The sequence below is a fragment of the Trachurus japonicus genome, chromosome 23 (assembly GCF_045865225.1).
Source record: "Trachurus japonicus isolate A0001 chromosome 23, Traja_1.0".
NCBI classification, from domain to species: Eukaryota; Metazoa; Chordata; class Actinopteri; order Carangiformes; family Carangidae; genus Trachurus; species Trachurus japonicus.
Genome location: NC_140929.1, coordinates 450,487 through 467,553, shown reverse-complemented (window position 1 = coordinate 467,553; position 17,067 = coordinate 450,487). Strand labels below are relative to the sequence as shown.

At 43.8% G+C, this 17,067-nt stretch overlaps 1 protein-coding gene across 1 annotated transcript; it reads right to left on the bottom strand.

Moving 5' to 3' along the window:
• Positions 1-6,761: 6,761 nt before the first annotated feature.
• Positions 6,762-15,156, bottom strand: LOC146962224 (uncharacterized). The gene is made up of 2 exons (XM_085769563.1): positions 7,269-15,156; positions 6,762-6,890 (listed from the first exon to the last, which is right to left on the bottom strand). Exon 1 carries the CDS (start codon positions 15,154-15,156, stop codon positions 7,276-7,278), a length of 7,881 nt encoding a protein of 2,626 aa, XP_085625689.1. The 3' UTR covers positions 6,762-6,890; positions 7,269-7,275.
• Between the last annotated feature and the right edge of the window lie 1,911 nt (positions 15,157-17,067).

Here is a 17,067-nt window from a genome sequence, read left to right as displayed (position 1 = left end):
AGAAAAAGATTCAATTTAATTGACATAACAGTCACTGTATTACCAGGTGGCAGGAATTGAATCTACCGGGAGTTAAACCAGCAACCTCGTAGATAGGCTATATGTAGCTAATTAAACAGGCTGGATCAAAAAATAATAGGGGTGTAACGGTATATGTAATCGTCCCGTGCCGTCACGGTACGGGGGTCACGGTTCGGTGCACACAGTCACACGACGAATACAAATTTTCTAGTGTAGTGTGTGATAACAGCTCAGCAGTGTTTCTATTTTGACCACTTAGTGCAAGATCTGACAACATTGTTCAATTTTGAGTACAGGTTAAACTGTTCTGAGGTGATGGTTTGGTTTTGCAAAAAGAACCAGAGGTTTTGTGAATGAAGTGTGAAAAATCTGTGTTTTACAGTAACAATTGTCAAAAAACAAACTGTAAAGGACATTTTAGACTCACTGTTGGAGACTCACTCTAGTGGTCAGGAGAGGAACTGCACAGTCTTGTCAGATGTTAGAGCTCTGATCACCCTGTGACCACCAAAGCCAGGACCAGGACCAGGACCAGGACCAGAACCAGGACCAGGACCAGGACCAGAACCAGGACCAGGACCAGGACCAGAACCAGGACCAGGACCAGGACCAGGACCAGGACCCTGTGGCGTCGGAGTCACAGTGGTGCAGAGTGAGGCGTTCAGGGACAGTCACACTGAAACAGAGAATCAATCAATCAATCAATCAATTTGTTTATTTCGGGCATGTCAATTTAAATCATCATCATCACACTTCATCTTAGTTCAAATAATACAATACACATGGCCGAAAGGGAAAGCGGGAGATGCAAAAGCTTATCTAGTCCCGCCCCCATTACCCACAGAATAAAAAATAAAAAATAAAAATCTTTATCATAATCTTTTCTTTTTGCTTTTTGTCCTCTTTTTTTTTTTTTTTTTGCATTTTGATATAACATTATTTTACTTATATCAAGCACAAGCTGAAACCTGCTGTCTGGGATACCTGATCTAGATGGGCTGAGGGGTGTGTGTGTGTGTGTGTGTGTGTGTGTGTGTCCTACCTGTTCAGACCTGACGCTAACTAACTCTGTGAAGCTGAAGTTTGGCACAGTCCAGTGGTGTAGTCTAATGTTGTGTAGTGGGTATTCTGCTTTTTAGGTGGTAAACTGTTCATACTTGTATCACATAGACCGCTGGTTCTCAAACTTTTTTATATCTAGGACCCAAAATTGACACAAATTAGACCACGAACCCCCATTGGACACCAGAAATACACAAACAATCAATGTACATTTAAATTAGGCACACATTTTTGAAAGATTATAGAGAAATTTCTGGGAAAAAAGTGGTACAAATTCTCACAGAAAAGTTGAAACATTTCTAGAAAATAGTGGTAAAAATTCTCGCAAAAAAAAAAACAAAACAAAAAACTTCAAACATTTTTAGAAAAAAGTTAGGGTTAGGGTTCAAACATTTTTAGGAAAAATCAGGTAAAATTTCTGAAAAAAAAGAAGTTTTTGAAATTTTAGAAGAAACTGGTAAAAGTTGGTGGTGAAATTTCAAAAGAAAAAAAAGTGGTAAAAGTAAAAACAGTATATAGTTGCCTATTACACGATCCTATACAGATTTATAAATGAGACCCCTGGTTAGTAGTGTTCACTCTTTGACCATCAAGGTGAGTCCAAGTTCAGACCCCCCCCATGAAGTTTGATAAGTCAATCAACTCACCAATCACCATGGCAACAAGCTGAGAGGGGAGATCGTCTGGTCCAACCCAGGTCCCCGGTTCCTGTGCCGTTTGACATTCAGTTATAAAGCCACCGGTCTGCAGAGGCCCCGCCCCTTTTTATTCACAGGAGCCAATCAGAAACAGACTCTCTGTAGCCTGGAGGGACCACCCCCTTGAAACAATAAGGTCATCCAGGTCCTGGTCCAGGTCCAAGTCCAGATCCAGGTCCCGACACGCCAGGAAGCTGTTTATTTATGCTGCATCAGCGTCTAGCAGCTTTACAGTAACAGAGCGACTTCCCTGGAATCACACACCTGTGTACGGTTCAGGTAACAACTCCACCTCTCTGTCACTCATCCAGATCCAGAAATCTTATGTATCAACTCTGACTCACTCCTTTTCAGTCTTAGCTTTTTCTGAAACATGGTTAACTGACGTAGCCTCGTAAAACAGCTTCTCCGGGAAATGCATTTCATTTCATTTCTGAGGGGGAGTCTGGCCTCATCCCCACTGTGAGCGTTTGGGGTGGGCGGGAGTAGTAGCGTTGACAGACAACCGATTCAGCCAATCAGCAAGTTGGTATATCAAACCTTTGCCGAATCCCACCCCTATATAATATTGAAACCTATAAGAAATATAAAAACAAGTTTACAGCTGTTCTAAGAAAAACAAAAAAGTATTATGCAGATAAATTCATCCAGGCCTCTAATGACATCAAGACAACCTGGAACCTTATTAATCATTTGCTGAATCGTAAGAAATTATCAGCTGCAGCACCTGTCAGGGTTTGAGAGAAGTAGGAGGACCCAAATGCAGACTCGGGAGCAGGATGAACCAAACAAATCTTTATTCACACCAAAGTGATCACAGGAAGGACAGGTACACACGGAACCAGGACGAACACGGGATCTTAACACTTGGATTGACACTCAGGTGGACATGGGTTGACAATGAAGTGACAAGAGACAATGGAAACAAAAAGGTTATATACACACGAGGGAACGAGACATAGGTGGTGCAATCAGACACAGATGAGACACATGAGGTAATCAAGGGCAGGGAGACACACAGGAAGACAGGACAAGGACTTCAAACTAAAACAGGAACCTGACAGGAAACAACATACACAGACCATGACAAAGGACAACACAGAACTTCAAAATAAAACAGAATCAATACAAGAGACAAAAGACCAAAAACAACTAAAAACCGAGCCAACTCGGCAAACTCAGGGCCATGACAGCACCAACATTGATGTGATGATGATGACAACCAGCAGCATGCAGCAGCATCAAGGATCATTATTCTCTCAAAGCTGAACCGTGAGAACAAGAGTCGTCCTGACACGTTACTGTGTGTGTGAGAGAGTTGTGTAACTGATGTAGGCCTACACTTGTTGTGTGTGACCTATACACATGTACCTTAAAGGGATAGTTCACCCTAGAATGATATTTCGCTCATGATCTCCTCCCCCTCATGTGGACTAAGGGCTGGGAGAAGTTTCAGAGTCCTCCGTGGCTTCTCTGAGTTACAGGGGGTCTTGGAGTAGCAGTGCATGTCCATATAACGGTTGCAAAGGGACACCAGAGCTCTTCGTAAAAAAACACACACAAAAAAACATCCAAATACCTCCATGATGCTCGTATGTAATGTCCGTCTTGTGCTGAAGCCCCAAATTGCGTAATTGTCCCGAAAAAAAAAAAAAAAGTCTATATTTTAAGCTTGTTTGTAGCGGAAGCTTCTCAAAGCTCCTCTTCCTGGTCCGTCCAAATCTCGCGTGATTCGCAGTAACCGCACTGACGCCGGCGCAAATCACGCGAGATTTGGACAATTACGCAATTTGGGGCTTCAGCACAAGACGGACATTACATACGAGCAGCATGGAGGTATTTGGATGTTTTTTTGTGTGTGTTTTTTTACGAAGAGCTCTGGTGTCCCTTTACAACCGTTATATGGACATGCACTGCTACGCCGAGACCCCCTGTAACTCAGAGAAGGGACGGAGGACTCTGAAACTTCTCCCAGCCCTTAGTCCACATGAGGGGGAGTAGATAATGAGCGAAATATCATTCTAGGGTGAACTATCCCTTTAAAACTGATACCAGATGTTTATCAGAGTTTATTAGTGTTGTAGTCAAGACCACCTAACCCCAGACCGAGTCAAGACCAAGACCAAACCAATGCGAGACCATGATCAAGACCATCACTGTCTCCAGTCCCAGTCGTCATAACAACCATGTGTCTTGATATTTACATTATTCCCCCTCAGCTACAAAGAAAAGATGATTTGATCTAAAATCTGTGTGGCGCACACACAAAACGGGTCCTGAAAGTGGCGTACGTCACTTTCCAAACAAAGGTCGTGATCTATAAAAAACAAACTTGATGGGAGAATATGTTCAGCCCTAAGCAAACTCTGACCAACGCGTACGCAGAGTCTGGAGGAAAAGAAACTGGCAACAATGTATTTTTTGCTGACATCAGCATCTGGCAGCTTTACAATAACAGAGCGACTTCACTGGAATCACACTCCTGTGTACAGTTCAGGTACCAACTCCACCTCTCTGTCACTCATCCAGATCCAGATGACAGGAGAGAGACAGGCTGAGAGCTCCACTGTGGACCTGGACCTGGACCAGAACCTGGACCTGGACCAGAACCTGGACCAGAACCTGGACCTGGACCAGAACCTGGACCTGGACCTGGACCAGGACCTGGACCAGGACCTGGACCTGGACCTGGACCTGGACCAGGACCTGGAGGCTGTGAAGAGAGACTCCAGTGAGGTGGTCTCTGGTTCTGGTTCTGGTTCTGGTTCTGGTCCTGGTTCTGGTTCAGTGTGCAGCTGCAGGTCGTCTACAGCCTGAGGCTCCAGTCTCCGTGAACAGAGTGGTGGTGACAGCTTTATGATCGCCATGACAACCAGCAGCATCAAAGATCATTAATCTCTCAAAGCTGAACTGTGAGAACAAACAGACTCGCCCTGACACGTTTCTGTGTGTGTGTGTGTGTGTGTGTGTGTTGTTGTGTAACTGATGTACACGTGTACCTTAACACTGACACCAGATGTTTAACATTAGTGTTGTAGTCAAGACCACCTAACCCCAGACCGAGTCAAGACCAAACCAACGCGAGACCGTGATCAAGTCCACCACTGTCTCCAGTCCCAGTTGTCATAACAACCATGTGTGTTGATATTTACATTTCCATATTTCGCACATTCTGTGACAAAATGTAAACTGTTTTCTTGTCTGTAACAACATCTATTGCACGTCTGTCTGTCCTGGGTGATGATCCCTCCTCTGTTGCTCACCCTGAGGTTTCTCCGATTTTTCCCTGTTAAAAGGGTTTCCATGGAGTTTTTCCTCAGTGGATGTGAGGGTCTAAGGACAGAGGATGTTGTTATGATGGGATGTAAAGCCCTTTGAGACAAACTGTTTGTAAAAACGGGCTATACAAATAAAATTGCCTTGCCTTGCCTTGCCTCCTCAGCTACAAAGAAAAGATGATTTGATGTAAAATCTAAACCATATTTAATGTGAACAAAGTTTGTATTGAACAGAAGAACACAGCACAGAACCTGCAGCAAGTTGTTACCAGGGTTACACAAGCACATACTTTAGTACAACTAGCCTATTTGCATTATCTGGAACTTATTGAATCACATCACAGAAACCAAAGTGAGTTCACCACCGAAACAGGAGAAAATGAATGAAAGGAGCCATTAAATACTCAAATAGACTTCAGCAGTGGCAACATGTCAGAGCAAACAATTTACTAGTCTAACTGCAAATACAGAATAACTTATCCATCACAAAAAAGAGCCTTTTTATCTGACGTTTCATGTTCATATATTCTCAGTTGGTGCCTGTGATGTGTAGTTTAATAAGGTATTTTAATCAGGATTGTTTCTATGGTTACAGGGTCTGATGAGGAGTGGCGGCCGTTCTGGTCCTGTGGCTCAGTCCATCACTGTCTGCAGGTATTTCTTATTATAAGAGGCAGTAGTATAGTGCTACACCTACAACTTGTGGTTGTCCCGTGACTGTCTGGGCTGTTAATGAACAAGGGCAAAGTGCGTTCAGTTTATCTCTTCCACTCCTTTCCCGCCCTCTTTCCCTCCGCTCTCCCAGTGCTGAGGGCGAATGAGAGAGGACGACTCAACCTGCTTTTGGAATGAATCACACACAGACACACACACACACACACACACACACACAGGGAGGGGAATTTGTCTTTTCAGTAGATCATAGAATCTACTTAGGTTTATTCGGCACAAATACAAAGGGTAAAATACAAAGATTGAAACATTTCACATCCTGCCATAAAATGATTGAAAGTTGAACAACAAAGAAAAAGATCAGGAGGAAACTCTTCTGTCGTTAAAAAAGTGAAGATAATAAAAGTTCAAACTCATCAAGATAAGGTGGAGCAGGTTGAGGTGTTCAGATATCTGACACCATCTTGACTTTCTCCCAACATGTTGACTCCATCCACAAGAAGACACAGCAAGACCTACAATACAAGTCAGTGATTGAATCTGTCCAGCACCACACAACTGATCACCTTGTCAGCACTTTAATCAATATGCAGTATGCAGTATGTTTTCCCCTCTTTTCAGTATGAACGCCTGATTTTATTTCATTTTTTTAGCGTGTCTGAAGAATGTCTGTCTTCTTTTAATGTGCCACGCCAAAGATTATTTTTTGCAATAAAATAAAAATACAATACCGTTTTTCTAATCTAATCTAACAAAGTTGATTGACATGTGGTCACTGATGCTGTTGTTTTGCGAACATATCTGAGCAAGCAACAAAGAAAAATCAAAATGATTAAAAACATTAAAGTAACATGTATTGAATATTAAAGAAAATAAAACATCGCCCCCTGGTGGAGTGAAGGTATCCAACATCTGAAGTAATTATGCTAAGTAGCTGTTTTTTTTGCTAAAATATGTTTGAGCAAGCAAAAAAGAAAGATTAAAATGACTGAATATATAAAAAGTACAAATGGAAACATTAAAAGTAAAGTAGAAACTTTGACATCGCAATCTTTGCTGCTGTTTATGTCAGAGATAATAAAGAAAGTCCAGTCAGGTGAGCCTCCAGGTGATCCTCATGGTGGTGGATCTCTGGTTTACCTCAGGGGTCGGTGCTCCACTGCAAACACAAAACACACTCAGATCACACTGTGTCTTTATTACTGACTCTATAGAACTGGACCCTGCTGTTGTACAAGACTCATGTGGTCAGTAAACCTCCACATACAGTAACTAAGCCTCAATGGCTTAACACTTACATTGACATAATAAATATGGAGCTATGAGAATGCACAGTGCTGGAGCTGGTACTAATTTGCATTTTTTGTCTCTCATGTCCTGCAAGAGATTTATGAGGGGTCGCCATGAGGTTCCCTTTTTTCCCTCTATCACTTACTTTTTCTTTTTCTTTTGATTGCAATGTACCTGTCTCACTGCTGTACTTGTTAACACTTCAAAACAATAAAAAGTTGTTAATAAAAATGACTTGTGTCGTTACCTGAGAGTCACTTCAGTCTGGAGACTTCCATCCTGTGTGGGTCCTTCTTGTCGTCGTAGCTGCGGTTGTTGACCCACTTGACCAAGTTTTGGCGATGCTCCCTTCCCATCAGGCCCATGTGGCTCAGGATTCGCTCCCATTCCATCAACATCTCTATTGCACTTTGGTAAAAACACTCTTCAAAACTCTTAAACCTGGTCACGCTCACTTTCATTTTCTTCTGCCACTTGAACTTTATTCTGGGCATCGCACCAAGAATGGCCAGTTTAATTGTGCCCACAATGTCATCCTGGCATATCCTGGAAGCCAGCACGTTGCTGAAGCTTTTCATTTGTGAACTGGAAAACAATTTGTTTCCTGGTGCATAGGTGATGGGTAGTTTAGGGAAGTATGTTTCCCTGTATTCCATTGCCTTGTCAAGCATGGCATCAGCTAATCTGCTGCTCTGGTTCATCTTTTTAGCAAGCACCAGGATGTTCAGTGGAGGTTGTTGGTCTGCTTTGATGAACTCCTCTGGGTCATCATTTCTCTTTTGTCTGATCCATTTTCTGCTGAATTCTTCTCCATTGACTTTTCTCTCAAACATACGTCTGTTTTCTTTTATGACATTTCTTGGGCCACCTCCCTCTACATTGTACCAGCTCCCTCCTCTGAGTGTGTTTGTCCATTGTTTGCGGGTGATGAGCAACTCCCATCGCCTGGGGTTCCTTCGCAGAGCGTTGGCCTCCTCAGTTCGGAGGCGGCGTGCTTCCAAGGCGACGTCTGCATCACTGGCTCCTGGTCTCATGCCTCGTGCCAATGCATGAAACATGCTGCTCTTGCTGTCAGTCCATACTCTCTCTATCTTGTTAATGATTCGCACATCATAATGGCCGTCTGGGTGTTCCACACCCTTTGGTCTGTAGACCAGGGTCACGGTCAGACTGGCAGTTTTAGTGTTAATCTCCTGCATTTTGCTCAACTTGCCTTTGTCGTTCTCTCTCAGGATGACGATCTTAGTGTTGGTGGTTTCTGACAGGACCATGAGATCGACCACACTGCCTGCTGTTTTGGGGTCCTTGATCTTTGCAGCATGCGACTCTGAGCGTTTTCCAAACTTTACTGCAAGATTCTGCTTCTGCCCCTCGTTTGGTCCAACTTTGATTTTTTTTCTCAGTGTTTGGGCAGCGTTCTTGAGTTTGGGTACATGTTTGGTTACATGTTTGCCTATGACAGCATTTGCTTTGGATTGGACAATGGAAACGATGTGAGTGGAGAACTTTTGATGAAACACTTCCACCAAGGCGTCAGCTACCAAAGCACTGAGGCTGTTGGCTAATTCCTGCCTGAATTCTTTCAGCAACCTGCGCTCTTCATTGGACAGCTCGTCGACCTTCACCACCTTCTGCCTTTGCATTTTCTCTTGAAATTCACTCAACTCATCATAGAAGTTTTCATAAAACTTGTCTGAGAGTGTGACCACTGCATGGACGGCATCTGTTGCCAGTACTGTCAGGTGAACCGTTTTGATGGCTACTAGAACCTGACGTGTAAAGTCCCCCCTGTCCCCCCCGCCTTTAACTTTATCTATCACATTCAAGAGAGCTTTGTTGAGTTTCTGCTGCCAGGTGAGGTCAGTGTAGAAAGGCTCTAACGAAGACTTGCTCAATTCTGTGAAAATAGCCAGAAGTCCTTTCTTTCCATTTTCATCCAGGACATCAGAAATCTTTTGGTCATCATTAATGTGTGCAAACACAATGGAGTTGACTGATCTGACAAAGCGCTCTGCTTCCAGCTGGGCTTTCACATTCTCTGTAATTCCCCTTTTCACCTGTTCCTTGAGGGCTTTCAGGATTTCGTCCAGTATTGCCTTCTCTGCCCTTTCAAGTCCCTTGAAAACAATGGTTTTTCCCAGCTGTTTTGCAGACTCTTTTAATCCCTTTTTCAAACTTGTCGTTGTAGTCTTGCTAATAATATTTTTGGTCCCTTTGGACACTAACTTTGGCAATGCCTTCAGTTGTTTGCCTAACCCCTTAACCAACAGTTTAGTGGCTTTGTATCCCTTTGAAAGCAGCTTTCCAACTCCAAACCCAATGAGAGACACTGCAATGGAAATCGCTTTATCTATAGCCCATGTTTTCCAACTGAACTCTCCTGTTATCATTGACTCCACTCCAGTGAAGCAGTCTGAAACTCCTTCCACCATCAACCCAATGCCAACTTGGGCTAATGCTCCACATGTTAATGCAGTGATCACTGCCCCTGCAACAATCTGCAAAACTCCCAGACAGAACACCACCAGAGCTTCCCATGGGAAACGAGGTGCCTCCTCCACAGAAAAGACATATTGCAGACCTCGACTGTACAGATCGTCGGCCTGTGCTTGGAGATCATCATCTCCACTCGACACCAGGGTGATAATGGCTGCTCTTTTGGCAATTGCATCCCTGTCCTTGGCTTTTATGTCCTCCAGCTTTTGGAGAGCCTCACCAATGTTTTTCTCAAAGTAACTGAACATGTTGCACTTGGTTGTTAACTGCTTTTCAAGGCTGTTTGGTTCTTTGGTGTCGGGGTCAACAGTGAACATTTTTGAAAACTGCAGGGAGATAATGCATTCCTCGCTGAGGTACTTCAGAGACTTTTGTGCTTCTTTAAGATCATTTATGGCAACATCCAAGTAATTTTCCTCTTGGTTCTTTATGGTGCAGTATGCATGGCTGTAATAAGCTATAGCTGCCCAACTTCCATCTTGCTCCATAGCTCTGGCAAACAGCGCCATGGCCTTACTCCAGTGTTCTTCACCCATTTCGATATTGCCAAACTTGATGTAATGGTAAATGCTAGAACTTGGTGATTTCTGTTCTTCAACCAGTTTTCTTGCATTCCCCAAATTAGATCTCAAGTTCTTCTTCAAGTAACTATCCTTCAACTGGACAATTTCTTCTGAATTAGTTTGCAACCAAATCCCCCAGTACTCGTTCATGATGTCCACATCAACTTTATCGTCATTGTCCTGAACGTGCCGGTAAATTCTCTGAAGGGTGTCACAGTACTCTGAAAACAGGTCCTCCCGGAGTTTCATCTCGGTGATATTGTTCATCATGTCATTTATCCTGTCTGCTGCATGTTTGTCCCTTGTGTCTTTTGCTTCATCCAGAGTAGACACTGTTCTGAAGACGTCCTGCATCTTACTAGTGGTCGTGATCACCTGTGCAGATCCAGGTTTACCTTTGCGTGCAGTTCGGCCAAATGCCTGACGTTCCACTCTACTGTTGTCAGAGAGGAAGGAGAGGATCACAAATAATCCTCCATTGTTGTTCACTTGGTCAGAGACTTTAATGTTTGTGCCACGACCAGCCAAGTTTGTGGCAACAATGACATCACCAGGATTCAGTGTTTCATCTATTCTGCTCAGACTGTCTTTATCACTGCGGCAGTAGAGGATGGTTTGACCTGGGACGATTGTTTTCAGTTCTTCATGGAGCTCTTTTGCTGTGTTGATGGTTTCACAGATCACCAGGGCTGCTCTTCCCTCTCTGTATGAATTTGGGGAAATTTCAGCCATGACCACATCTTTTATTTCAGATTTCCACACTTCAACTGACGTCTTCAGAACACCAGGAACCTCAAATAATTTCTTGCGGTTGAAAGGTGGCATTTTGCAGGCAGAGAGAGTTGGATATATGTCCTGCAGAAACAGCATGTCTGCTTCACTCCCAAGCGTCCCTGTTGTTCCATATATTTTCCCATCATATTTTCCAAAAAAGGACAGGTTAGAAATGTAGTTTGTCACTATTGAAATCGTACTCAGTTTGATTTGGTGTTTGAGCTCAAGGAACTGCTGCAGACCATCACCCCACTTCTTGTTCTTTTGTACAATACCAGTGGATTTGAAGTCTACGGGACAGATGTTGTCGTTTTCTATGACATACTCCTGCCCTTGCTTCAGTGTTCTGGCCAGGAAGGCGTTCTCCACCCACAAGGACATTTTCTTCTCTATCAGAGTTTTCAGGAATCCAGGGATGCTGATTTTCTTTTCATCATTAGTGCATGGTGTGTATTGAATCTTCCCTGAGAGGAACTCTGCAATGGGATTGACAAGACCGTCTTCAGACTCATAGAGTGGACAACACAAGCCTTCCCCCAAAACAAGAAATGTGAGTTCTGGAGCTTCCTGATTTGCGTATGGGCTGGATTTTGTAAGGCAGAGTGATCCATTCTCATCTATAGTGTACACAGTGAAGCCATAGGGGACATAGTTCTCAATCTCATGAAAGAACTGTACCATTGAATCCTGACTCACAGTTTTCAGTTTTGTGTGAGCACTCAGAGGTTCTTGTTGTGCGCTTTCAAAAAAGTCATCTGTAAATCCTTCTGGCACAATCTTTGCATCCTCTGCAATATGCAGCACATCCATGGGGTCGTTGATTTCCTCTGATTCAATAGAGTCAAAGGTGGCCTTGAAGAATGAAACTGGGGGACCCTGGAGAAAGGTCTGGTGTCCTGTGGACAAGAAGCTGTACTGGCAGATGTGGCCCCAGATCATGGCCAGGAGAGCATTCAGGTGCTGCATGGCGACCATGGGACTGGAGAGGTAGGTCAGCTGCACTCCCTGATCCAAAAGCAGTGAGTCCACTTCGTCGATAATGATGCAGTGATAAACTCGGTCGGGTCTTATATCCTTCATCTCAAATATTTGGCGGAGGTGATCAGCTGCAAAGGCTTCGATCGTCCCGTAGACAATGTCCTTCTGGTAGCACTCTTTTCTCTCCTCATCTTCGACTTTATTCGTGTTTGTGTCAACAGTGATGTCAAAGTAGGAGTAGAACTCCTCCCATTCCTTAGCGTCTCGTTGACATAACACAGAAGAGCTGGACACCACGTCTACTTTTTCACCTTTGAGTGCTCGCAGAGCCGCAAACATTGCGATGACACAAGATTTCCCCTCCCCCGTTCCCATCTCCAATAGCTTTCCATTGTCAGACAAGGCCAGGAAGCACCAGCTTATCATCTGAGTGGCTCTGGGAAACCACTTCTCTTTACCTATTTTCAGGTGCACAGCGTTGCATAAGACTGCCAGGACACGCTGAAGATCCTCTGTATCCATGCTTTGACTGCAAGACCTGGCCTCATCCACATCAGTGTGGTTTTTGATTTCCCCTGATTCAATCAGGTTCATGACAGCTGTCACCACAGCGTATGATTTCTGCAGTGTTTGCTCATCAATGTTTTCCATCTGCCGTATTTCATCAAAAAGACAATCAATGCTTTTTTTTCCCTCATCTCTTAAACTTTGCTCTAGATGTTGAGTCAGATTCTTAGTTTCAGATGTGGTTAGAAGCATCAGGAGAGACTGGTTCTTCTCATCTGTCCACCGAGGAGTTACCTGATATGTTTGTATCAGATGTAAAATCTTCATGATGGAGACATAGTCTCTATCGTGATGGTGATCGGTTAATGTTCCAAGCAGGTTCAAACCTTCTGCTGGTGACCAAAGCCCTTCTCGAACAATATTGGACATCATCTGGAAGAGGTCTTTGGTTTTCTCCGTTGAGGTCTGGAATTTCACTGTGCAGTCAAGTAAACCCTCCAGACACAATCTGCCTCCCAGAAGTTCTGTGTTTCTCTCACCTTCTGCTTTTCCAGTGAACTCTGTCAGAAGATTCTCCAGAAGCATCAAGGCGTAGACCTCGCTGGTGGACAGTTCCTTTCCAGTACATCTTTTCAAGATGGTTATGATGTTACTGCCAGTGTCTGTGTGTTTGTTGAGCTGAGTGTGGAGAGCTTGAAAAAGAGCCTTCATGAATCTGTGTCTCAGCTCCACATCTTCCCTATGAAAACTACCCATAAGGTTTTGCAGGATCTCTGCTGTGCACATCAAGGCATCGCTCTCCTTGAACCTCGACAGATCCAGATTGTTGAATGCACTGAGACTTCCTTCTTCTATTATAAATTCCCGGCTGATCTGTGAGTTCCCAGTTTCCAAGGCTTCTAAGCCAAATTGGAGGTAATCAGACACAAAGTCATCAATGGTGCCGTACACTATGTCTGCACTGTAAACATCTCTTCGTGATGCATTTGTTTTCTTTGTGTTTGCTTTGATAGAAATCCCAAGGTGCTTGTAGAAGTCAGACCAGTCCTCTATTTTCTCATGTGAGTTTTCATCAGGGTTCAGTACCATGTCCACTTTGTTTCCCATGCACACCTGTGAGGCCACTGACATTGCGATCACACATGGGTCTTCGTCAATGCCAACTTGCTGTACCGGCCCATTTATTACAGGGAGAAACCAGCCACACCATGCCAGGATCTGTTCTGCTGTGGGCCACCAGTGTTTGGTGTTACAAACTGCTTTGCAGAGCTGATTCGCAGAGTTCTGAATGTCATTTTCATCCATGTTTGCACCTTTGAATAAATGTTTCTGGAAGGGTTCATCTTTTGGGGCGTTCTCTGAATACCGTAGGACACCAATGACAATGTTTTTCATCATTTGAACAACAGAATCGTCCAGATTCTTTGTTCTTTTGAGTTCTTCTAGAATTGAATCCAGATTGTTTTCATCTTGCTTCCTGAGAGTCTTTAGAAATTCAGGTAGGAACCTCTCAGGGCCAATAGAGTCAAGAGCCTGGATGAGGGAGTGTCCAGAGTCGTTTGTCCACTCTGGTGAGATGTTGTACACTTGCATCATCATGAGCACTTCTGTTATTTGAGCATCATCTTGGTATTTTTCTGACAGTGCTTTGAGCAGAGTCACTGCCTCTGTGCAGGTCCAATGGTTCGATTCCACCAGTTGGACAAGCATCTCCGTGGGTTCTAGATGGCTTTCTCTGCCATTCAGGTATGTGAGTGTGGAAAGCAGCAGTTTCAAACACTGGACCTCTGCATCCAAAATGACCACAGAGGCCCTTTCAACTGCCCTCTGCAGCGAGGACATGAGGGTGCTGAGGAACTCAACCACGTAGAGGTCATCAGCAGAGAGTTCGCCCTCAGCCCATTGTTTGGCGATGAGAACTGCATCAGAGTCTTCACTGTCGTGGGTGTTGAGGAGGTGCAACAGGTTCAGGTACAGGGCTTGAGTCAGCAGGAGAGTCTCAGAAACATTGCATGCTGATTGGCTGATGGTTTCCACCAGTGACTGCACATGGTTGGACATGGTTTGTAGGGAGAGTCCCTCAGGGATCTCCAGGGACATGACACACAGCTCTGTGATGAACACCTGTGTGTGCTGCAGAGTGCTGAGTGATGGAGGATCATCGAGCCAATCCTTGAACAGGAACTCTTCCAGTGCACCTGTGATGCTCCCCAGCTGGTCGGCAGTCAGCTGGTCCAGACTCAGCTCTGACACAGGGATGCTGCATTTCAATGAGATGGTTTCCAGAAGCTGGTCTTTATCTGGTCCTTCATCGACCTCGTCCAGGTGGCTGACGAGGACTCGTCTCCTGCTCTGTTCAGCTTGGATCTGCTCTTCCTCTCGAGCCTCTCGCTGCTCTTTCGCCTGCTGTTCTGACTCTTTAAGTTTCTCTTCCATTGCCTTCTTGGCCTCTCTTCGTCGTCTTTGTCTTTCCTCTCTTTGACGTCTTTGTCTTTCCTCTCTTTGTCGTCTTTGTCTTTCCTCTCTTTGTCGTCTTTCTCTTTCCTCTCTTTGTCGTCTTTGTCTTTCTTTCCTCCGCATTTCCTCCTGTCTCCTCTCTTTATCTCTCTTTTCCGTATGAAAACATCTCTGACATTTGTACTCATTGTGGCGACCTTTTACTCTGTAGTACTGTCCTTGATTGAAAGTGTACACTTCCCTCCCCTCATGGAATATAGTGTTGAGATCTGAGAAAGATTTGCACGGGGGCAGGACTACGTTACACCTGTAGCACCTGAGCCGGTCGCCCATGTTGCTCTCTGATGGTGCATTCCCCATGGTGGCTGACTTCTTTAGTGACCCTTACGTTCAGCCTGTTTCTGAGAAACATAAAAAAAAACATATTACATTTGACATAACAGTCACTGTATTACCAGATGGGAGGAACTGAAGCTACTGGGAGTTAAACCAGGTTAAACAGGCTGAACTAAAAAAAACAAGGTAACCACTGACAGGCAGAGCGAATTGCCATATAATGAACTTCCCCTCAACCTGTGACATGTGAAAGTGAGACCATACTGGAGTGTTTGCACTGATTCAGAGCCAGAAACCTCCCCCACGTCAACACGTGCCTACCTCATGATATTGCACACTCCAATTTTTCCCTGTTAAAAGGGTTTTCCATGGAGTTTTTCCTCAGTCGATGTGAGGGTCTAAGGGCAGAGGATGTTGTTATGATGCCATGTAAAGCCCTTTGAGAAAAACGGTTTGTAAAAACAGGTTATACAAATGAAATTGCCTTGCCATGCCTTGCCTTCCACATCCTCTAGAACTATTATCCTATCAGATTTCTGGATGGCATCATCCTGAACTCAAGTACAACTGTGAGGAACCTTGGAGTCATTTTTGACCAGGACCTTTCCTTCAGCTCCCACATAAAACACGTGACTAGGACCGCCTTCTTCCATCTGCGCAGTATCACTAAGATTAGGAATATCCTCTCCCAGAGTGATGCTGAGAAACTGGTGCATGCATTTATCACTTCTAGGCTAGACTACTGCAACTCTCTCCTGTCAGGATGTCCGAAAAACTCTCTAAAGAGTCTCCAGCTGGTCCAGAATGCCGCAGCAAGGGTTTTGACAGGAGTTAGGAAGAGAGAGCACATCTCTCCCACTTTAGCTTCTCTCCACTGGCTTCCTGTAGGATTTAGAATAGACTTCAAAATCCTTCTGCTGACTTATAAGGCTCTTAATGATAAAGCTCCAACCTATCTGAAAGAACTAATCATTCCTTACTGTCCTACCAGAGCACTCCGCTCCCAGAATGCAGGTCGGTTAGTGACTCCCGGTATTAGTAGGGAGGTTAAGCCCAAAAAATAGGCCTTTGACTTCAAGTCATGACGAGAAGGTCCCCTTTGGCATGGAAGTACCTTAGGGTCATACAAATAAATCTATCCAAAGACACAAGTGAGATCACACTTTGTATCCCAAATAAACACGTTTTTAAAATGCCTTTTTTTAATTGAGAAAACGCATGTTAAAAGCACATTCCATTTAGAATGTCCATATAAACTCAGGCAGATCCCCTGATGCCTTCATCTCCTGGATGAGATCTACAGCTTCTGAGACAACATGGAGCTGCTTGTGTGACAGGATATTGGGCTTTATTAATGTAAAAACATTAATAAAACTATACTGATACTGATTTGTTAAAAATCAGACGGAGTGCAACAAATATAGCCTACAAGTAATTAAATAATAAGATGTAATTCATATCACAGTAGTGTCAGGAAAGACCAATTAGCCGAATATTGTGTTGGTCAAAATATAGGCCTACCTAGAACTAGTTACTGCTTGTGTATGTTGATTTAAAAAAGTTGAATTTACATGTATGACCCATTCTGGGTCATGTTAGAAAGTCAACTTAAAGTCAAAGGAAAAATGTTTTTACTGTTCTCAAATGTAAAAATGGGTCACACTGGACCCTGTACATTATTTAAGGCTTATATAACCTGACACTGAAATCATTTTACATTGTGCTCCTAAAGTAAACTAACAGATTTTAGTGTAGAACGCCCTTAATAAGCCATGTTCAGCTTTTATATACATGTAGGGAAGTTTAGGTTCGCAGCTCCCACATAAAGCATATGATTAGGACTGACTTATTTCACCTGCGCAGTATAGCTGGCTAAGATCCTCTCTTAGAGTAATGTTGATAAACTGGTAAGCTTCATTATTTTGGTAGATTTTT